General features: G+C 40.2%; 1 protein-coding gene across 4 annotated transcripts in view; it reads right to left on the bottom strand.

Annotated features, from left to right (window-relative positions):
• Positions 1-3,069: 3,069 nt before the first annotated feature.
• CCDC88C (coiled-coil domain containing 88C) overlaps positions 3,070-22,911 on the bottom strand; it is a 91,793-nt gene continuing 71,951 nt past the window's right edge. The window contains exons 21-31 of one of the 4 annotated variants that reach the window (XM_038180263.2): positions 18,577-18,720; positions 16,905-17,091; positions 16,515-16,660; positions 15,824-15,913; positions 14,113-14,354; positions 10,137-10,319; positions 9,666-9,734; positions 8,798-8,866; positions 7,840-8,141; positions 6,677-6,848; positions 3,070-5,389 (exon numbers count right to left, since the gene is read on the bottom strand). In XM_038180263.2, the coding sequence (XP_038036191.2) occupies positions 5,376-5,389; positions 6,677-6,848; positions 7,840-8,141; positions 8,798-8,866; positions 9,666-9,734; positions 10,137-10,319; positions 14,113-14,354; positions 15,824-15,913; positions 16,515-16,660; positions 16,905-17,091; positions 18,577-18,720 (1,618 nt within the window). In that variant the 3' untranslated portion in view covers positions 3,070-5,375. Of the gene's footprint in view, positions 5,390-6,635; positions 6,849-7,839; positions 8,142-8,797; positions 8,867-9,665; positions 9,735-10,136; positions 10,320-14,112; positions 14,355-15,823; positions 15,914-16,514; positions 16,661-16,904; positions 17,092-18,576; positions 18,721-22,911 lie in introns of all 4 variants that reach the window. The other 3 variants (XM_027459248.3, XM_027459250.3, XM_027459251.3) reach the window with 3 other exon arrangements.

Raw genomic sequence — 22,911 nt, 5'->3', positions numbered from 1 at the left:
GCCACCATTCCCCACTTAGCCATGTTACTCCTTAACAGGATTATTCACCATCTTCCAAATCTGCACTAACCTCAGCTTTTTATGTCACACTTCATCAGCTCATGGTTCACTGTCTTTAGGGCCCAAATTAGCCTTTTAAAGGCTCTCCCATTCAACAACCTTTTAAATAGCAGCTCTCTGCTGTCTACTGTTCCCTTTACATTTGGAAAAACCCTTTTGACTGGAAAAAGATCATTTACTTTTCCAGAACTTCTCCCAATCACCTTAAACTCCTGCCTGTCAACACTTTCTTAAATCACAATACTTTTTCTCACCATTTTCCATCTGATGCCATTCCCTCTTAGTTCTCGTGACAGCCCCTAATACCAGGGTTAAAGATGGACCTCATAGCAGAGCCTATTCCTCCAGTGTAGCAACCCTTCATAATGAGAAATTAATCACACTACATTGTTAGGCCAGGTTAATGCTGCCTGGCATTGGTGACGTAGCAACATAATGTTCCCAAGTTTTCCACCTTGCCTTGAGCATCTCCAGTGCTGTCAGGACCTGATATTTCACAACCCTGATGGGAAGAGAGGCAATTTTTTTCCATGAAGCTTACTGCAACTGATTCTTTTTTTTTTTTTTCCCATCTAAAAAGTCAAAACCACAATTCAAATGCTTTCATTGCAGCTGTGTTCAGGCTTTTACACCACAAGGTTTTTGTTCAATGGATGTGACGAGGACAAGGGATTAGCATCCAGGTTATAGGTTATTTCACAGGAACCAACAATTTCTGCAACATTTCTTCCATTCACCTTTGGCTGAACTTTTAATATGCCCCCCAAACATCTGGATGATCAGAAATGATTTCTAACCTCATGGTTTACAGTGGTATGTCATTTTTCTAAATAAAGTACTCTTTAGCCATTTTCACGGATAGATTCCATTATTTCTTTTCTGGTAATTTCACATCCACAGAATCACAGAATGGTTTGGGGTGGAAGGGACCATCTAATTCCAACCCCTCTGCTGTGGGCAGGGACGCCTTCCCAATTAAATGAAATCAGAGAAGCTGTTCCCTTCACCATTAGATCCCAATTTTGTGGAACAGCTGAAGAACATCTGATAGGAAGAAGGTTTCCATGACAAGGTTGCACTGTAAAAGATCCAGCTTCAGATTTCTTGATAAGGAGATACTCCATCACTGCAGAACATGTGATTCCCCACAAGTACTTTGCACAGCAGCTGTTTCTTGTACTTCAAGCAAATACCGTTGTCATGTGCAGTGTGCAATTTTTGTTTCCTCACATTAAACAAATTTTCTGATTTCAATTTGAACGCACTGCAGAGAAGGGGCTATTGCCAACAGCACAGCCTTCTCAGAAACCTATCTGCTATCAACTGCCTATCTGGGTGGGATCCCCTCCAAAAATGTATCCATTAATAGAAAACATGATCTACAGGATCCACAAGCCACATATATGAACTGAGATACTCCACTACCGGACAACATTATTTGAATGGTAGCACCCAGAACCACTCACAGCATTACTTAGCAGCACACTGCAGCAAGCAGGCCTGGCCCAGCCGGTCAGGAAGTATCAGAGCCTCCTCCAGCACTCGGCCCTGTGGGGCTGGGATACCTCATGTGCTCAGTCTGGGGCTCTGGAGTCCCAGTTCCCTGAGGCTCAGCACACCACATTGTCACTACTTCATGACTGTTCCCCGTTTTCTTCTTGAAGGAAAGAAGAAGCCTGAGGTGGCTCTGGCAGCTCTGCCCCTCCCACAGACGCCTGTCCTGGCACCTCCCGCCACCTCACACCACCCGGCCTGCTCCTCCATCCAGCAACAGGAGGATCTGCTGATCATGCTCTAACACAACCAACTTTTCTCCCACATTAGCTTTGACATAGTAACACCCATTTATCCCACCAAGAAAGCAAAGAGCAGTAGTACCTCAAACACAGGCAGGCCTTGCTCTCCCTCCCTCCTGTTGGATTTTCTTACCTGATGGTGTGCGATGGCAGCACTCTGACCTGGGAGCCACTGAGTCTATCAAAGAATAGTTAAAAACAGTGAATTACTTGAGTGGAATGCAAAACGTATGCACATGCCACAGCAGGACTGTCTCCTGTAATACAACTTCTCTTCATGTACTCAGGAAGGCCTGAACACCACAGAGCCATGTGCTTCAACAAGAAGCCAAAGGAGGCTGTGATGTTGAAGATCGGTTGTTCTGTTACACTGTCTGTACTTAAACTTATCCCATACTTGAAATGTACTACATAAGTATTTTTATTTCTATTCAAAAATATGTATTTTTATTCAAACTCACTGGAACTGAGGAAGTAAGTAACTGTAAATAATTCAGAAAGTAACAATTAAGGTTTAAGTGATTACGTAAGTACTTATAGCAAATTGCTTTTACTAATAACTGGCAACTCACAGGTCAATTCTTCAGCAGTCCAACCTGCCAGGCAGTCCAGTGCATGCCTCCAAAACGGAACCGAAACCAGGAAGAAACACCAGTCTTTTGCCTTCAGTGATCTGGCTGAGTATGAAAGTTGAGAGCTAATTTCTGGAAAAGGAATTTCAGTTGACCAAGGACACTCAGTAGTTTGAAAAACTGCTGCATAACACATCATTTTAACGCTGTTGCTAAATTGTGGTCTGCATTTATATAGCAGAAAAGGCAGAAAGTTCCTTTTGTCATTCTCTTTCATGTTCAAAGATGACTGATTTCCTACTTCTGTAAGGCTTTTTGAGAGTTAAGCATGAAGAGAGTTGGTGAAGATAGAAGCATGCCTAGCACTATCTGAAGTGGTCACACAAGCTTAAAAATCTGATAGTCCAATTCTACAGCCACTTAATTTGCCTGATTAGTCTGACTAAAGTCTTCAATAAGAAGGCTTCGGTCAAACAAAGATTTCTGATATGTCTTCTGTGGCAACATTGTAAAAACAAATGCAACTCTGCTGCACAGAGATATGAATCAATGCTGAGGCTTACACAAACCTATTGCAAACAGTTCTCCATCCAACATCATGAATCTCATATATTTTTCCAAGAAAAAAAACAGTACAACAATCTGCTTTATTTCAATCTTTATTATAAACAATTTTGTAGTTTCCAGAATGGGATTACTACATACTAGATAACAAAAACATCCTTAGCTGAATCAGTTTTAGCTTTCACTAGATTAAATCAGAACCGGCAAAACAAATATTACTGGGGAGAAGAGGAGGGAGGATTTAGTCTATTCCAAGAAAAAGAGCTTTACAAACATGAAATAGAATTAAAGATATGCATCTGATCATATATACATAAGCAACTGATGACACCCTGGACAGAAACGTACAAGGAAGTTCTCTGCACATAAATAGATTTTTTAAAGTATATTTCTTTCACATGTATACAAAATTATTTTGCTTTCTATACTGAGCAAAGTTCTTGGGAGACACAGCAGGGATTTCTAAGAGACTGAATCCCACTATCACTTAGGGCTGTCATGCACACAGATGTAATAATACAATTTACACAGCATTCCTATACAATACTTGAGCTCCTTATATACATACTTACAAGTCACTTTTGTACATGAGATGCCACCTTTACAATTGAAATGACATCTCCCCTGAAAAGGCTGCATTAGTTCCAGTGTGTGTATAAAAGATAAAACAAGTTTCAAAAGGCAGCACCACTTGGCTTTCAGAGTCAAAAACTCACTGAGCTGCAGCTATGTAGGGAAGGCAGTGGGGTAATAACATTGACCCTTCTCTCTGTCTTTTGACAGTCCCAGTGGGGAAGGTTAAGATATGACCCTTGAATTCTATGCATCACCAATGTGGCTGTGGCAAGAAGAACTGATTTTAATAGATCCATGGCTAACGCCACACACTTTTGATCTTCAGCTTTCCTATTAAGCTACTTAAGCCAAGTGTCTGGTTATGTCTTCTGGGGAAAAGTTTGGCTTTTATATGACCTTTTCACTATGGTTTAAGTTATTTATCAATAGCAGAGCTGGTTTCAGCACAAACAAATCATCTGTGAAACTCTTCTTTAATGCAGGTAGAAGGGTTGCTAGTTGCAACAATGACAGAGGACCCTGCTAAGCTTCTCCTGGAGTGAGGAATGCTCAGCACCTGTAAGAATCAGGTTCCAAGCTTGCTGTGGGATTAGGTCAGGCTTCCACTTTGTTTCAGGCACAACAGTGTCAAAAAAAAGGGCTGGGGTTTTGCTCCTTGTTTCTCTTAATCATACTTTGTCCAACTAGAAAACAGTACCCAGAGAACATTCAGAACAGCATGCAGGTAGTGCCTTTTAAGACCTGGCACAGTGTCAAGACAAATGCTACCCGGTATCAATGACAAACACTATTAGCTGCATCCATTGGTTACACACAGCCATACTCATACCAAACCGTCTGCTGATCCCCCTGGGGGTCTGGAGACCCAGGAGTGCTGTTGGAGCTGCTTCCTCTCATGGGCTCCTCCATAGCCCCACAGCTGCCTTCTGGCAACTTACCCTGGCACTTGGTAAGCAGGACATCGCACTGGCCTTGCCCAAGGGAAGCATTTCCCTCAGTGCTGCTGGAAACAGCTCTGACAGAGGCCACTGTGGCCACCTCCCCAGTACGAGGGGTTGGCTTAGGTTTGACTTTAGAGGGAGTGTGTGGTGTGGGTGAGTAGTGTTGCCCAGGGTTCGCTCGCTCCTGTTGCTGCATGTTCAGATTGCTGGTGGAAGCAGTGGGTGAGGCAGAAAACTGATGGAAGGAGAGTGGCCTCTCATCTTTTGGTGGGGCCAGGGAAAGGCGCCTTGCGTCAAGCTGCCGACAACGAGAATCAACACCTTGCAAGGAACCTGCCACCTTTGCAGACTGGGGCCTCTCTCTTAAGGTTGCCTGGGAGCTTGTTGGCACAGAAGCTCTACAAGTCTGACTGACAGTATCCTTGCCCCCACGCAGGTCTGCTGCTGATCTTTGAGGGCTCTCCTGCCTGTATGTCTCCGGGCCGGTGGCTCGGAGGAGGTCTGCAGAGGCTAAGCTGAACGCCCTGCTCAGTGATGTACTCCTCCTGCTCACAGCTCCAGGCTGCTGCGGCTGTGCCATCTGCCGCATGCCACTCGTGGGTTGGTGCTGTGGTGTGTGAGGAAGCTTAAGGGACCCCTGGGAGCTTGCCAGAGGTTCGGGTTCGACCTGTCTGAGGTTTGGCTTCATGTAATTTCCGGGCTTAGTCGTTCTTCCTTCTTCACTGGTGATGGCCATCTTTACAGTTGGAGAAGCATGACTAGTGGGCATCTTAGCAGCCTCCTTTCTGGATGGTTGAACCAGCAGGTTCCCAGTAGCTGAAGGCTCATTTGCTTTCTTAAAATTATCACTCAGCAAATCATCTCTGTTATTGGAGGTATCCTGGTGTGAAAAAACATGCACATGCTACATTAATGACAACACGACTTGAGCACAGAATCATGCACAGCTTTTCATTCAGATAATCTTCCTTCCCACGTATTTCAAGAGACCCACGTAAAACCATGGATCTTATATTGAAGCGTGAAATGGAAGATACAAATGCATACATGGACATAAATTCAAATCAAGGAGTAACATGCTCATCATAATTAATTGCAACAGCCCTGATTGCCAGATTAATTGTCATAAACTTAGAAAATTTCACCCCACTAGTAACCTGGGCAGCAGCTCTTTTGACATCAGCCACTGTCACTGTAACATCACTGTCATATGGATGACAGCAGCCGTTGGTATCAGCAGATATAAAAGATGGGCTGTCATTTTCCAGAATACAATTACTCTGGGTAACACACTACTGTAATATCAGGGATATAAAAAAAATATATATATATAAAAAACTTGGGTAGATATGCTAGCTTTACAAGAAATTTTCATAGCTTCTCTATTGATTTCTGTCACCTCTCCCAGTTAATATATTATATATGTTAAAAGCTGCACGTACAACATAATGAAATGTACCAAAAAATCATTATAATAATTAAGAAATGATTGCTTGCCCACAATTAGCTTGCAAATTTCAAGTCAGACAATTAACCTGGCAGTAAAAGAAAATGTATATTGAATATTTCATTGGGATAGTCCATGCAAATCAAAATGGTGATGTTTGATCAGCTGCCACTGGACTATTAGTAGGAGGCATGCTCAGAACAGTTAAAGGACATGCTCTTCATGAAAAATGCACTAAAACAAGCTCATGAAACATATTTCTTTTTCCCTAAGGAGCATGTTAAAACTTAATATATTCACTTCATTAAAGCACCAACCATTTCTTCCAGTTACAGAACGTATTTGCCAGAAGTGAACACTATCAATAGTGATAGCAGTTCAAATGCAGCTGGAAAATTTCTATGCTCAACTAAATGTTACAATGTTAAGGTTATTTTTACTTCACTTTAAACTGCTGTTAAGCACATTAACATCACAGAATTACTTGTTCTCCAAAAACAAGTGTGTTTATGTACAAGCACTGGAATACTTTATGAGCAAGTAATGCGAGTGATCTCACAAACTTAGTCTTTTAAGTAATAGCTGAGAGTTACAGTACGCTTCTATAGGTATTAATATGCTAGCAAAAGCTGTGGGGTAAGTTGGAAGCTGTTGCCTTCATAGCAAGAACAACGGATACCCTGGGGATATACAGTGAAGTGGATCTCCTATTTCCCCTGCCTGTTCTGTGCCTCATGCTGTCGGGACATGAATGACTGAGGACCGATTCGAGTGACTGCGAAGGTTCCTGACGGAGGGGAAGACATAGGGAGTAGCAAGAGGGATACAGTGCATCAGCTTCTAACAGAAATTGGTGCAATGAAATCATTTCACTCCCTAAACTGCGCCGACGCTGAAAAGGAACAAGGATGACAGAAAGAATGAAAATGGAAACATGGTCAGGTAGTTACAGACAAAAAAAAAAATCAAATCAAATTTTAAACACGTCTAAAAGCTATGAAATTTGTTTGGATAATTAGTGAATAGGAAGCATATTTAAGTAATGCTCTGAAACTTCAAGGACTATAATTTACCGATGTCATAAAACAGTACAGCTCTGCTGATTTCAGTGCTGTTACCAAGGTATTCATTGAACAGAAATACCTGTTCACTTACACAATCAGGGAATTGTTCCTGAGATAGTAACATGCTTGATACTGCACCATTTCACTACTGCACAGCATGTCTAAGCAGTACAATACAAATGCCATCTAGAAAACAAGTATTTCATTTCTGACCAAGCATTCAGAGTGTGGCATTTTCTTGCAGTCACAGAACCAAGAGAACAGTGCCAGTCAGCACACAAAGCATGGTGAAAGCACTGGAAACTTCCTTCAAAAAGAACAAGCTCTCAAATGCAACAATGGTATTTTCAGCTTAGGAAATGGTTTTAATAACTGCATATTTTGCATTTCTGGTGAAAACTATCAGTTTCATATGTAATTATGGATTTAGCAGCTGAAAATCACACAGAAAATTCATTCTTTTACAAATAAGAATAGCTGAAGTTCAGAATTGAGGCTATAATATGAAAGCTTAACCTCAAGTGTTTGTTTTTAAAAAGTCCCAGCAGTCCAATACATACTACTTGCAGTGTGTTATTTGCATGACCTGCCATAGCCATTTCATCAAAATAAATCAGCAAACACTGCTCAAAAGTTAATCTTGGCTTAGTTGTTTTAACAGGTTCATTCTTCAAATTGTCAGTTTGCAAGACTCGATACCTCTCTGCAAGTTCCACACATACAAAGATCTTCTTGTATTTCCCAGTGTTCATAAAACCTCATGCCCCTGCATGCATCAGTTTTTGATCAGTTTTGCAGCACCTCAGAATGACTACTTACGCTTGGTGGGGATAGCCTGCTGCTCTCTTCCAGGAACTCTTCCAAGGTTACCATCTCACTGCCAGGTGAGGCAGACCGTTGCCTGCCTGTGTAAGACTGAGACGGAGCACTCTTCTGAGGTGCATCATGAGAGAGCAAACCATTCCTGTGGAAGGAGGACTCAGGCCTGTTGCTAGGGCCTAAGACAGCAGAAGCAGAGTGATAGGGATAGTTGTCTCGGAGCAAGGCTGGTGCCTCTCTGCTTGGCACCATATCTTCACTGCTGAGGCTCTCAGTTCGACCATGGATATGATCTAAGGAACCTGAGAAAAACCATAAATATCATTGAAGTCACTATTTTCCCCTCATTTCAGTAGTTACTGAAGTAGGAACTTTGTGACCTAGGGACACTTCCCAACAGGCAATATTTGTCTTCTCCCACGGAACTCAAGGCAGACAAAACTCTGAAAAATCAGCACTAGCAAATGTCTTTCAGTATATTCAGTATATTGGCCCCTATGTTAAACAAGTACAACTACTTGAACCTGGCAGTGGGATAGCAAAAAGCAGATTTTTCCAGAATGCTAGACCTCATTTACCCTTCAAGGACTAAGAAGTTTAGCAAGTCTTGAGTGCACTGATTACTTACATAAGCTGTGTTCAGAGTAAGAAGCAGAGACGTGTTGCTGTACAAAGAATTTAAAGAGTGGCCTGTTACTTCCCACAATATGATGCCAGTCAGACTAAAGCAAAACTAGACTGCCTCCCTTAAACAACCATCCCTTGCCAGAATCAGTCTTAGAAAAATACTTCATGCCAGAATTGTTTTGATTCCCAAGACAGCCATGTCCAGATTGTATAATCATTACAAATTCAAAACAACCGTCTTCAAATTCAACTGGAAGGAAAACAGCATTTTGCATACAATTTCATGTAATTTCACTTCCTGTTTGCTAGAACTCAGCTGTAAAAGCTTTACCTTTCAAATTGAGTGGTGAGCTACTGCTGGATGCATTTCGACTGCTCTCTAGACTGTTTGGCCTGGATACTGAAAAACATGAAACCAGCATTTAACAAACAGATCTGAAGTTATGTTGATTTTCTAAAGAAGTTGGCTGCAGCCTGCCTTCTGAAAATAGGACCCATGCAACTAAGTCACTTGGAAAACATTAACAACATAATACACAGAGGATGACAGTCTGGACACAGTCGAAATCATTCTTGTTTGTCAAGTCAAGTTGTTCAGGATCACTAATTTTTTCTCACTTTGATCTTTTGCACAAAGAAATATGCTTTTACAGCAACTATAAAAAAAAGTAACATAGATAATAAATAAGTGCATGCAGTAAGTTGCCTGTCTCCTTCTCAGTTTGTTTCTTTGGAAGAAGCTGGTAACCAGGCTGCAAATGAAGTCTTCTAAAAATCTTTAAGCAGACAGTGCTGCTGCTGCACCTCTGTTCTCACCATGCGCTCCCTTTATCCCCAATATATATACATATATATATGTATATATTTGATTCACTTGCTTAAGAAAGGAATTAAACATTGTTCAGAAAAATCAGCAACAAATCTGTATGACATGCATTGAAGAGTCTGTTGCTGGGGCAAGTCAACTTGTCTCAATGTCAGCATTATTTTTGAAAAATTATTTTGGGAAAACATCCGTCATAAGCTTCTCAAGAGAAAAATAAAAGTATTTAGGCCTACATTCCCCAAATGGTTTTGAATTACTACAACTCATCCTATAAGGTTTATTTAACTAAAACATTCCAGGACAACTCACATGGATGCAATAAAACAAGTCTTAATGTAGAAGTTTAGAGCATTTGTGTATGCTACAAGCTTACCATGCTGTCTGGTGCTTGCAAACTCTACCTCAGGGGACTGTTCACTTAGATTATCTTCTGAATTATAGCCTAAAAAGAACATAAAATTTAGAAGGCGATATTGCACACAGAAAGGTCATTCCTTCAGGTCAGTTTCCAATGGATTCAGCAGCATAAAAAACTAAAAGACCGAAGTGATCACGGGAGTTTTATAGAGCCAGCACTGGAAGAGCAGCCACCCTCTAACCACTTCTATGAGTCACTGGGCAGGGAACCGTGGGACAACTGACTAACATCCAAATGTCAAGTTGATGGCATTAAAAGAGCAAGAAAACCCTGTATCTGATCACCGTTACGCAGATAACGCAGGAATGAAAATATGTGGGCTCTGTTTTTGTACTTAAATGCCATAAAAGCCATGTTTCATCCAGGTAGGAACTAAAAAGTAGCGTGACTTATACAAACAGCTGGTAGATCAAATGCACTACACACCTTTCGGTCTGCTCTGGAGCCTGGAGATGGGAGTGGAAGTGTGCAGGTGAATAGCAGAGGTCGAGTAAGTCCTGGGACCCAGCTCCACACAGCCGTGCTTTGCCACAGAGTCTGCTGAGATTTCAACATTATCATTGCTGCCTCCATGATGGGAATTCCTCTTTTGCTTTAGGTCCACCAACACTGAGGGGGAGAGAGGTAAATAAATACGAGACTATGAAAACTAGCACTAGGAGATTTGTATTTATCTGCCCATATAAACATGACAAGCAGGCACAAAAAACGCACAACAGAGGCGCTAGCTTTGCAAGCTTTTCCATAAACACTTCAGTATTGAACAGGAAATTTCTGCCACCAGTTTTTCGATCGTGTGTGCTCTCTGTAAAGTGTGGGAGTGACAAGGGCTGCTTAGTGCCAGTGGGAGGGTTGATATTATACATGCAACAGTTACTGTGAAACGAGGAAGAAAAGGAGTAAAGACATGAATGCAGAAAAAATAACTGAGGTGTGAAATTCCCATCATATTATTCCTCGCAGGTACATTTTATAAGCACTTACTTCAGTAATAAAATAGAATGAGGAAAGAGTGACAGAAGGCACACTCTTGTTTGAAGAGAAAAAACATTGATTTGGAAATTAACTATCATGATTCACGCACTAAGGTAATTGCTTTCAGGTTTAGTTTTTGCTGTGGCAAGAGCTCAGTCTCTTCAAGGTTAAAACTCTGCTGCTCTTACGATGCTCTGCTACAGTGCTTTTTAGGTGGAATTCATGGGATCGTAACATGAAAGGAACAAAAAACTAACCACTAGAATATTATTTAAATTCAGAAAGCTGAACACATTGTTCCTAGTGATGAGGTGGGTTACTTCAATGATTGTAATGCTTTAAGGCACCCATATAATAGAATTAAGGAATTCACTATGGGAAACAGCTTTACTGAGATGCAAGATTCTAGTTTCCTATATATTTGTAGCGAGTACACAATTAATACTAATTGAATGCTGAAAACAGCAGAGCGCAGTGGTCAAAAACAACAACTTGCAGAGACAACAGACAGTTCAAAGCACAGAGTAGCAGCAAAGCTGTATTAGAGAAAACAGGCCAAGTTACTGTCATATTAGATGACTCCTGGAAGCTTACTTCTGAAACAACATTGCACCCCACAGTCTGCGTGGGCTCCATAGCACAGGGCCTGCACTTTCTCTCAGAATTGGAGTTGATGGCACTTCTATGGGGCAATTACTGGATAAAGTCTGACAATGAAATCTTCATTTCTCATTGACTTTGAAGATGCACTTAACACCTTCCATATATGCCAGAATTATCAATTGCCCTGGAGACTAACACTCTTACAAACCCCAAAATGGGCAGCAACAGGCTTCTCTGCCAGTGCCCTTGGTTGTGCCACTTCTTGGAGTGAGAACGGAGATGAGACAGATCCTTCAGCCTCTGTGCTGAGCTCTCCCATGAGCATGTTGCCTGGGATGTACGCACTTCTAACATGGAGCAGGGACTGAAGCCACAAGTCCATTTCAGAAGCCACCAGGTAGAGACCAGGTAGAAGCCATCAGGCAGTAAGAATTCTAGGCAACAGATCCATGATGAAGGCTTTTCCCCATCTCAGGAGAACAAACCTACTTGTCTCTCCAGACTGAAGCAGCAGAAACCTTAACTTTACGCTCAATCCAAGATGAATTTCATAGCTGGATTTGTAAAAACTCTCTAAATAGCAGGTTAGGATGCAAACCAGAAGACATGTTACAGGGAATATTCCCAGTAGCTTTTACTCTACGTTTAAAGATATGTTATTTAGAAGAAGACAACGATGTTTTTAAAAATTGCCATTTTTAGCATTTAGTTGCACAGAATATTGGAAAGATCTCCAGGATTTTAAACTGCTTATATGTTAGGCTTGTACTTTAGTAGGACTGTAACACTGTAGAAAGCATAGCAACAGCAGATCAGTTCAACACTTTAACTGGACATGCTGCAAGTATGTGATTGCAAGGAAATATGGAAGCGCAGAGCAATTGCACTTACTTATAACATGCACCACAGCCAATATACATACGCAAACTGTATGCCATGAGGTCCCCTAAAATTGTGCTGCATTGAAGAAATGATCCACAGTGTACAATAGTGATTCATCTTCTACAGGATAACTTAAGTCCATGTTCACTAATCTGTGCTTGTGTTTAGAGTACTGTAAAGGCATGCTGAGTGTTTCTATTAAGGTGTGTGTTCTTTTAAGGCACGTAGGATTTTTTTTTCGTTTAAAATATTTGTCAGAAGTAGATGAAAATAAATACTAAAGAAAAGGTGTTAGAAATCTCCCAATTCCGAGAAAGAAAGAGGTTCATTAGGAGAAGATGGGATGTCGGAAGAAGACCAGAACCGGAGCCGATCAGAGAGAGACTGATGATTCGGTGGAGATTTAGGAGACTTTTCTTTATCCTTGCTTTTGCTTCTGAAAAAGGCAATCTTTTTGCGCTGCGCAGCTAAATTGTTATCACCCAGGTATCCCAAAAAGAAGAAGAAAAAAAAAAGTGAAAAAAAAAACTTGTGAATAAAGCTTAATAAAGATCAAATACTACACAGCAAATAAAAAAGGAACTAGGCTATGCAGACTAACACATTTACAGGACTCAGATTAACATGTCTTAGTCATAGTTAATCTGACTCACCTCAATGCATAGATTAACAAATATGCATAAAATATAAGCAACCCCACTAAGAAATAACTGTTAGATCACACAAAATGTTTTAATCAAAAGAGAAAATCAAATAGGTCTATGTGCTACTTGGTCATTATATACATTCAAATTTCCTAGACGTTTTCTAAGCCTTAGCACTGACGGACGTCATCTCAACATAAGCATGTTTCATATAAAATCAAGATGAATGAAAACCTAGAGACTTTGTTATCTCTGGTAAGGGACTTGTTTTGTAGAAACCCAAGTCCAAATTCCCAGGTTGAACTTCAGATGCACAATAAACACTTCTAACATATCCTGGAACCACACGGATGATTTGGGACATGCATTAATTGAAGTAAATCAAAGATCTTGAAGATATAGTATGGAGAAAAGGAAATGTAAAACGCAATCAAAGAAAAAACTTAAATCCAACAGACACTTGGAGTAGTTTGTAACAGCAGCTCTCTCCTCCTCAGCTGCTCTCCTTCTGTCTCCCCCACTTCCCAGTGGGAATAGAGGAATTACTGCTTAAGGATGAAGTTCAAAACTGTTTCTTGAAAAGTACCCTTGGAAGACAAAACACTGTATATAGAGCCTCACAGAAGTGATCTCAACAGCATAAATGAAGCTTGGGCTTTGTATTAACTTATATAAACACTTTAGGATATTTATTTTGAGCTTTCTTTTAAATTCCCCATAATTAGTAATACCTGACTTACTTTAAAAGCTAACTCTACCAAAAAACAGCTAATTTTGTCTCCCTTAAGCTCCTTTTAGTGTTCCAAAATTCATTTCATCATTTTACATTAAGAAATTAATAATTCTATTCCAATATTAATTAATAATTCTATTCCAAGTCCACTGTACCATCTTCCAAAACAATACGAGATTACAATAAATCAGCATTTTCTAAGTTATTTCTTTTGCATGTGCGCCATCTCCTGGCAGTGGCTGTACCAGCTTTTATCCACTGGAAGAACATTGTAATAAGCTATAAAATTGCATGGGCCAACTTTAAACTGCTTTGTTGCAAAGCCCCCATAAATCAAGTATTTCCATCAACTTACTCAGTAACTTGCAATACATTCAGACTAACTATGAAAGTATGTATAAATGCTGTAAGGAAAAGAAGTACGTAAAACAAACCAATCATGTTAGTTTACTAAAAAAAAACAAAAAAACAATTATATGATGTATCACAGAGGTATCAACATATCCTGTACCTTAGACCAAAAACATACTGTTCAGCTCATTAATTCTGGCTGGGCATTGTTTACCTTTATTTGAAGAACCTGCAGGGTTCTCTCTCTCTTCCATAGAGTTTGACCCTTGAGAGGTGTTATCCTGAGACTCTTGTTGATGTTTCAGTCTTTGGGAAGCAGTTGGTGAATTTACTGTCTCTGGGGATTCAGGATGCCACGGAGGACTCTCTGCTGCTGATTTCAACCGCTCCCTTGCAGTCTCCTTCTTTGGCTTGATTAGTTTGACTAAGGCTCTGGCTCCAATCCAGTGGTTTTTCCTAATGAAGCATGTTTTGTGAGTGAGATTCAAAACACTATATGAAATACACTAAGAAATTTACAGCTATGCTAAAGCCATCATGCTATACTTTTGCTTTTAACTGGTTGGAAAGCCACAACGTGAATTCCACAGAAGCTTCTGATCTGATTCTCTCTCAAAGTCAAAATAATTTTATAGAAGTATTTCTTGAGCATGATTTTTTTTTTTTTTTAGGAAAAACAACTATTCCCTCTGCTAGAAACCTAAATTACACATATGAACCCACACCAAGATATTTCAACTGTATGAAAAGGTCTATTACAAGAACAGACTAAATAATGAAAACTGCTTTAAGGACAAATTCTTCCTCTTGCTAAGGGTATCAGTTAGATCTGTTTATGGTGGAATTATGGTTGTTTTTTTTTTGTTTTGTTGTTGTTAATATATATGTTTTCTCTCTGATGGACTGATATACTCTATGGAACAGCAGCTCTTGAAGGTCCTACTGCTGCTTAGTCACTATATAGGGTCCCTGCGTTTTCCTGGGATGTTAATCCAGCCTTGGTGATAAAGCAGTTTCAAAACACCTGCAAGAGGCTGTTTTGTAATAGACAGCAAGACTGTCCCCTAGTGGGAGTTTTGAGAAGCATGACAGATTACTACTTATGAGGATCCAGTATCTTACACCCTCCATGAATTCAGAGCTGGTGGCAGCAACCTACGATATTCTAAGGCTTTAGCAAGAACTTCCAATTCCTACTTGACCACCAGCTCAAGAATCATTTTAGCACTAGGAATGAATGACCTATCAACACTGAAGCTTCTTAGTCTCTCCTGTAGTCCCTTCCTCTACAATCCCACAAATCCTATCTATACATCTGTGCACAGTATTTCACCTAACAGTTTCATATGCCATAGTTACTGATAAAATGGACTCTCATATATTTCTGTTGGGATCATTCTGAATTGAAAGCACAGAAACCAATACCTTCTGATATGCACAAGCCTTTGCTTCTTTCAGTTACAGGTTTAAGTCAAGTCCATCACTGAGCTTTGGATCTATGTAGGTTAACTACTGTGCTGCAATGCAAATTTAAAACAAAACAATCCCAGAGAAATTTCACCTTCCTAAAAAGTGAAAGGGTGAGTCTTCATCTCTTCGGACATGTACCAGTTCAAATCACTGTGGTCAGCCTACTAGCGACAACATGATGTACAGCAGGGCAAAGTGACTCTTTTCCAACTAACACCATTTCAGATTCCAGTAATAAAACGCAGGACCACTGTTAAGGCTCTGCGCTCTCTATTAAAACAACCTAAAGCATGGCTGCAGCTTCTGGGAACAGTTTGTGGAATAAGAGTAAAGAAAGAAGTGGATTTGACACTGTTTGTCCTTAATTAAGATGAAATTTCAATTATCTCCCACTATGGAGAGCCCTTCTCGCCCTCACAAAATCAATAGCAGAACTGAAACCAAATGGGACTTACTTTTTTGGAGCAGGATCATAAAACTTGTACTGATCCATTATTTTCTCTTCAAGTTTTTCCTTGTGTCTCTTTAAGGCATTTAATTTATCACTGTGAGGAAAAAAAAAAAAGCACGTTCTGAGTTATCTGGATGAAATTCAGCACAAACAAAACCCTGAAGACCAAGAGCAGCAAAAGACCACTGAGAATGAAATACCTTCCTGCCACATAAGCTTCAGAACACTATTGAGCTCATTTCACTATTTAGAGAGGGTAAATGCAAAAGCCTATCAAATTTGGTGCTGAGTCAGTGACTTTTGTGCAACAAGCATGAAAGTTGAAAAAGTAACAGTAGATTTATGATATTCTAATATGACTACATTTCTGCTGCAATTCAGCTATTTTCCAAGTTCTTCAGAACCATTTGAGAAACATCAATGGGTCTAGCATTCCACCTTTGAAAGCTAAGTTTTCCACATGGGTTCATCTATATTATTTGAAAAGAGCTGTGCTTGTACAGGTGTCTCCTGAACATCCTTATGTGGAAATTTTGTAGCGCCTCCCCATCACATCTCTCTCTTAAACGTCCCCCTCTCTAGATATATATCAAGTAGATAGATCATCCCCCTGCTAGTCCTTCTTCTACTGATAGATGATTAGTATTCTGCTTGTCTAAAAGACTTCTTCATGCTTCACAATTCTGTTTTCTTACATGTACTGTTTCTGTTCTTCATGATATTGCTCCTTGTTCTCCATGTTCTGCTCCAGTAACATCTGATTCTGCTGGCTCAGCATCTGAATCTGACTCAGAAGATGATGGTTCTCTTCTTCCAGATTTCCCTTTAGACGTGACAGCAGCTATTAAACAAGACAGACAGATGAATCTCTTCTCTGCAGTTGGCTTCCCTGAAGGTGCACCACAACTAAGCTAACACAAATAACACAGCAACTTAGGATATAAATTGATAAACTTTAAAGTATATGAAGGTGCCATTACAAACCCATGGCTTGGCTTTGTATATATCATTTACCAAGAACTTCACACACTGGACGTCAGCACTCTAACAGAAATCCAGCAGCTGGAGTACCTATAGCTACTCACCTCACAGTGGTTGTCCAGCTTGGTCAGAGAGATATCCATGGACTGGTGCTGTTCTTTCAGCTCATCATAGCGAGCCTGCCAACGATTCAACTCTAGCTGAGAGTTGTTCAAGGAAGTTTTCAGCTCTTTAGTGTGTGAATGCAGCCCTTCATACTCTGCCTTTAGTTGGCTGTGCAAGAAATTCACCCTAAACACAAAAAAGCCAGCAGACTTATGAAGAACACTTCATACAAAGTACCTCACATTCAAAGACTACACTGTAAGTGTGCAGCTGTAACTGAGTTCCAAAGACTCCTAAAAACATTTTTACTCTGAGCAAGTAATGAGAGTTTATTGAAAAGTTGTAATAGAATTACAAAATATTTTAAATCTGCAATAGAATTAAAAGAAAATAGATTAAAATAGATGAAAAATGCATCTGCTATTTCCTTGATATGTAATGAACGCATAATGAACTTCTGAAGCATGGTGCACTTAAAAGCATTTTGATACAAAGGCAGCTCTATTTGGCACAAATGAAGAAAATTAACAGATTCCTTTTCTTCATTCATGAAATAAGAGCAAGAATGTCTTCTATGAGCATAAATATGACATCGTAATGTTGTAAATGAGACAACAGCATTCCTTTATACCTTTTGGTAAATCTAAAAATGTCTACTAATCATGAAGGCATACAATTTTAAATATTGATAAACTAAAATGGTTAAGTTCTGTATTTGCTGACAGACCAGCTAAGCCTTACAGCTTTGCAAATAACATTTTGCAACACCTGTCCTTGTTTCTAGAGAAACTGGGTTGAAAACAGGAAGCTCAAGGAAACATGTTTGCAGAGCTCAGCGGTGTTTTAAGATACAGTACAACTGGGACAGCATCTGAAACCTTTGTGACTGAACTGAACGTGAGATTTTTAAATGTGATTCCATCTGGCACTGTTTGAACTTGATACGACTTTGACCCCTTATGCATACCAAACTTTTTCTCAAAATACCTTTGTAGTATCAAAAATGTCTCTGAACCAATGGTGTCGGCTAGAGCCAAGTAGGAATGTGAGGGTACATTTTGCTGTCACATTTTGTAAATTTGGGTGCTACCTCAATAAGGGATTTTGGCATGAGTTAACAGTTACCACCGATCATATGAACCATTAAGCATATTTTTAATATAAAAAATTAAATCTCTTTCAAATATTAACAAATAGCAGCTTTTTCTTGGCAGCAGAGTATAAGCAGCTACATCAACTCCTAGAACTACAGCATATTGTGTAAAAGACATGATACAGTTTGTCTTGTGAGGAAAAAAAATGGGTAGGAACCATTTCACACAACTCTAGATATTACTGCGTTTTGTGTATTTGTAGTTCTACTTAAAGACAGGTGTTGGAAATACCTCATTACAGAAACACCTGTGAATGGGACCAGAAGTGGGATCTTATTTTGAATAAGCAAAAGACTCAGGATCAGGCCATCAGTTAACAGTATTTGTTGACATTGTCCATGAAGGTGATAATCTAAAACACGTTAAATAAAAATAAACAATATAGAAAATAAGGAAACATTAACAGACACATTAATGAAGGCATTCTGGAGCTACAGCTAACACAGCAAAACAGCAGTGTATTTTTCAGAACTGACTTCTCATTTATATATAAAAGGATTTAGCAAGGGAGCCATACCTGTCCAACTCCTCCCTCAGCTTCTGATTTTCCCCAGTGGTTATTGCATTTGATCTCCTCTCTTGTTGCAGAACCTCTCTCTCGTTTTTTAGGACTATTTCCAACTCTTCCAGTTCTGCCTTGTGTTTCATTAAACTGTTGTATCTACAAAAGAGAAGTAGCATAATCTCTGCTCTGTTTTACACATTTTTCTTCTTCTAGTTTAAGATTTTTGAGTAGGTGATACGACAAACAACATTTTTTCCTTTCTGCTTGGTTTTGTACAAATTTTTGTGGTCAAAGATTTACCAAGACTGAAGAATTCCCCAGTATGCATGGAAATTCAGCTTAATCTACAAGTCTACTGGGAAGCTCTTGGAAAAAAAATACATTTTTAAACAAATCAAAACACAATTGTCAGAACCTTATTCATTTCCAGATTCTGACCATTTCATTAAAAGCATTTGAATCTCCAGGGTAAGCAGAAACTTCACCATTGAACTGGAATCCCACTCACAAGTAACTGTCAGTGACGCGTTTCAAGACCATGACTGAAAAGCAGAAAGCATCAGCCAAAAAGCAAGAAGAAAGCAGGGAAATGAGTAACTTAATGCCTACTGGGTTATATAAATAGGTAGTAACATACCGCATAGGTAATCATCTCCTGCATACTCCAGACATGGTGAGGACATATCAGCAAGAGGCGACAACAAAACACCTTCAGGCAGAGGTTAAGCTACCTGCTTGAGTGTCTCTGTGTGTTTTCTTTTGAGAAATCCAAGAGCAAGACTGCTGATCACGTCCAGGCCACCACTCACAGGGCCTCCACTGTTATCCACGTACATACAATTTATATAAAAATCCTTGAGAACAGGGAGGTATGCATGGAGAGGGTAGATGCCTTCAACTCTGTGTTAAATTTCCATCTCTGGACTACTGAACTAACTGTGGCACAGCACAGATCAGGTGGGCTCAGCCTCCTTGGAGCTGCTATGCTGCCTGCATTCAGGAAATGCTGCACAGAACGAGGTGGATTGAGACCACTTTATAAAAGAGCAATCTCTTCCCAGATTTTTTCCTGTGGTGAGTTCCTCTGTCAGGTTCTGTGCCCAAGTGCACACACTAGCAAAAACCACTGGAGACACTGGAGTTAAACAGTGGAGTTAAACTCACCAGCACATTATTCTGTGAGCATGATAAGGAGATATTGCCCTGAAATACTGCTGGCAGATACACCTGCACCAGTCACGGAGAAGCATCATTTTGGGCAATTCTGAAACAGCAGCTGGGTGGAAGACACAGCAATGCTTGAACAAGCTAGAGTAAATAAGCATCACGTGCACTTGTCCAGTCAGCAACTGCTGACATCTCAGCAGAGATGAATGCAGAGCATGGCTGCTCTGCAGCCACTACAACTTAAAAACAAAAGCAGCAGACAGCACCAAATACACTGACCCTTGCCAACTTGTTTTTCTTTCTGGCTACCATTCCCTTCATCCCAGGGTCAGATTACAGCCTGCCCCAAATTCCAGCCCATTGAAGGGCCACACAGCAAAGTACCTGTCTCCCAGACAAAAGCTGCTTTTTAGTATTCATTCCCAGTGACAGCAGTGCAGTTTAATTAACCTTATTTATTTGTTCTTCCTTCATTCAGCTGCAGGATATTTCAAATTCAATGTCTGTACAACAAATGGAAGAACCTGAAAGCAGCAGGTTTCACATCCAGCTCCAGAAGGATTTAAGAAACTGTGTGCCAATCCAGAGTCTTCGAAGACAAAATCCACTATCTCTTGGCAGAGATCACTGTGGTTGCCTCTGTAGAAACTGTGTTGTGAATTCTTTCGCCATTTCCCTCTGATAGGGCTACTCTGTTCATTTTTATCCAAGCAGTCTGTTTTTAATGAGGGCTACTTAGAGGGAAGCAGTATACTGGTCCAGTTTTACCAGCTTGGCCCACACCTACATGTTGCCTTTGAGCATGAGAGCTCCTGAGGTAGACTACAGCTGCTTCGCTAAATGCTAGGGACAGGTAAGAAACATGAGCCTGTCTGCAAAAATGCAAGTGGTTCTGCATCTCTGGAGTCCTAGTGAAATCCCCAAGCAAAATGTTATCTGTATTCCAGATTCAGTATGGAGTGTTCGAGCAGGACTTGTGCCACCTGACAAGCTTTACCACCAGGAAAGGTACACCAGCCTGTAGGCTATTCAACACTCACACTCCTGCCATTTCTTTAAGCATCAGTCCCAGGCATATGGGAAGGTTTGTTAAAACATGTTCTTATATGTGCACTTCATCTCTGACACAGTCCATTCCTGGACTTGAGAAATCATATTCCTTTAATCCTTTTGGTTTTCACTCTTTCAGCTGCTTTGTTAGTAGAAAATACTGATGGTGGGTGTCTGTGACTGAGAAAACTTTAAAAAAAAAACGCTCAGCTATGATAAAAAAACAAGTAGCAAGGGGAAGCCATAAATATAATTACCAGCCAGCATTGGTAACATAGCCCTGCAATACGTAACCTTGCACAGCAGGAATTCTGTTATTCCAGTGAGATGAATTTTTCCAGTACCTCTGCAGGATTACAGAGCTCTCCAGAGTAAGCCACAAAGAAATGCTCAAGCATCTGCCAATCAATTGCAGTTAGTAAGTTATTACCTTCCCTTAGTAATGTACAATATGTAAAGCAATTTAAAAAAATGCAGGCAAAAGAGTCCAGCCTTTCTGTGCTGGCTGAGACAGTCAGCCCAACATCGCAGTCAAGAAACTGCTATTAATGGTAAACGGTCCTAATATACTAACTCTCTTTTCCTTTCTAAGTCAAACCCACATATCTGTGGTTTGCTGGGCTAGGACAGGCCATTTCACACAACCCATTACTAAATCCACACTGCAGGGCTAGTATTATGCAGACACAGCCGACGGAGGTTTAATGAAGTTTGCTCAGGTGCAGAAAATATTCTGACTGTGGTTAGAATGCATCAGCACGACCTACACTAACCTCACTGACATTAGCCTACGCAGAGCTGGGAGTCCAAAAGCTAACTGAAGTTGCTTTCTTATGACATGAGGTGCAGTCCCAAGTCTGTGCAGGAGTGCAATTTTGCCGTAAGTAACAGAACCATGATTGCAAGCTGTCACCAACTGAGGAAAACTAGTATCCTGGGGATGGGACAAGCAAAACCTCAGAGAACTTCAGTCTCTGACACTGCAAAAACAAACTTCTCAGCTGCACTGCACTAGGAAAATTTAGCAGGTGGTGCATTCTAGCTGAAGGTTACATGTGAGAGGTTTCATCTTAGCAATTAAATGCTCCAGTGTGGCAGACAAAAGTGGTTTTCTCACAGCTGTTCTTCTAACTTCCTCCCCTCTGTCCCTTTCACCCAGCTGAACTGCATATAGAACATTATTTAAAAAAAAAAAAAAAAAAAAAAAAAAGGAAGAAGAAAAAAAAGAAGTGTCTTGTCTCTTCTTCCTGCCAGCCAAATGGAGACATGGAGACACAGGCTGTCCTTGGACAGATCACCTTGACAAGTATCTTTTGAGACTGACCTGCTGAGGAAGACACTGCACTCAAAACTGTCAAAATCAACCTGCTCTGAATACACAAAAGGTCACCATCTGCTCCCCTGGGACATCTCTCACTGACAGTCACATCTCAGTAACGAAGTCCAAACTGTTAACGTTTACGATGGTGATCTGACCACTTATCACTAGAGATAACCTGTTTTTAGAAAACCACTTTTTCCTTAGGTTGGAGCTGGTAATAGTCAGTACTCATCAATGAAAGAAGGAATCCAGTGAAATGCCTCTACACACCGCAGCATGACAATCTTAAGCAACGCCTGCATCAAAGAGATCCATTAATCAGCCTGAGAGACTTGGTAAGCAGCAACGAGGTCTGTGTAGTCACTTACAGCTCATTTAGTTGACAGCCAAGCAGCTGTCCTGTCACACAGCCCTGATGGACACTTTAACCACAACAGGTTCACTTCTATACTTCATCAAAAATCTATTGCACATTATAGTGCCCACTCCTTTGTGTTTGAGAAAGAAACACTTAGCACCAGGTTTTCATCCACTCTCAAAGATCACCATTGACTTGCTATGAACCCAACCTGTGGTCTTGCACAGAAACTGAATCTCAATACAGATATTTTGAGGGAGACCACTGATTTTTTTATTATTCTTATTTTTTTTTAAGTTTTAAAGTAGAGTGGCATTCATGTTGTGGTACATTATTTATATTGTTCAATCCATGAACAACTGTTAGAAAATAACAGTAACTAGTGACTAAATAATACACAAATTGTCTGATTTCACAATTCAACTGAAGGGCCTGAAGGAAAAGCTTTAGA

This window comes from Anas platyrhynchos, chromosome 5 (assembly GCF_047663525.1).
Source record: "Anas platyrhynchos isolate ZD024472 breed Pekin duck chromosome 5, IASCAAS_PekinDuck_T2T, whole genome shotgun sequence".
In the NCBI taxonomy this organism is placed as follows: Eukaryota; Metazoa; Chordata; class Aves; order Anseriformes; family Anatidae; genus Anas; species Anas platyrhynchos.
The sequence above is the reverse complement of the archived record's forward strand: the minus strand, read 5'-3'. Positions and strand labels throughout refer to the sequence as shown.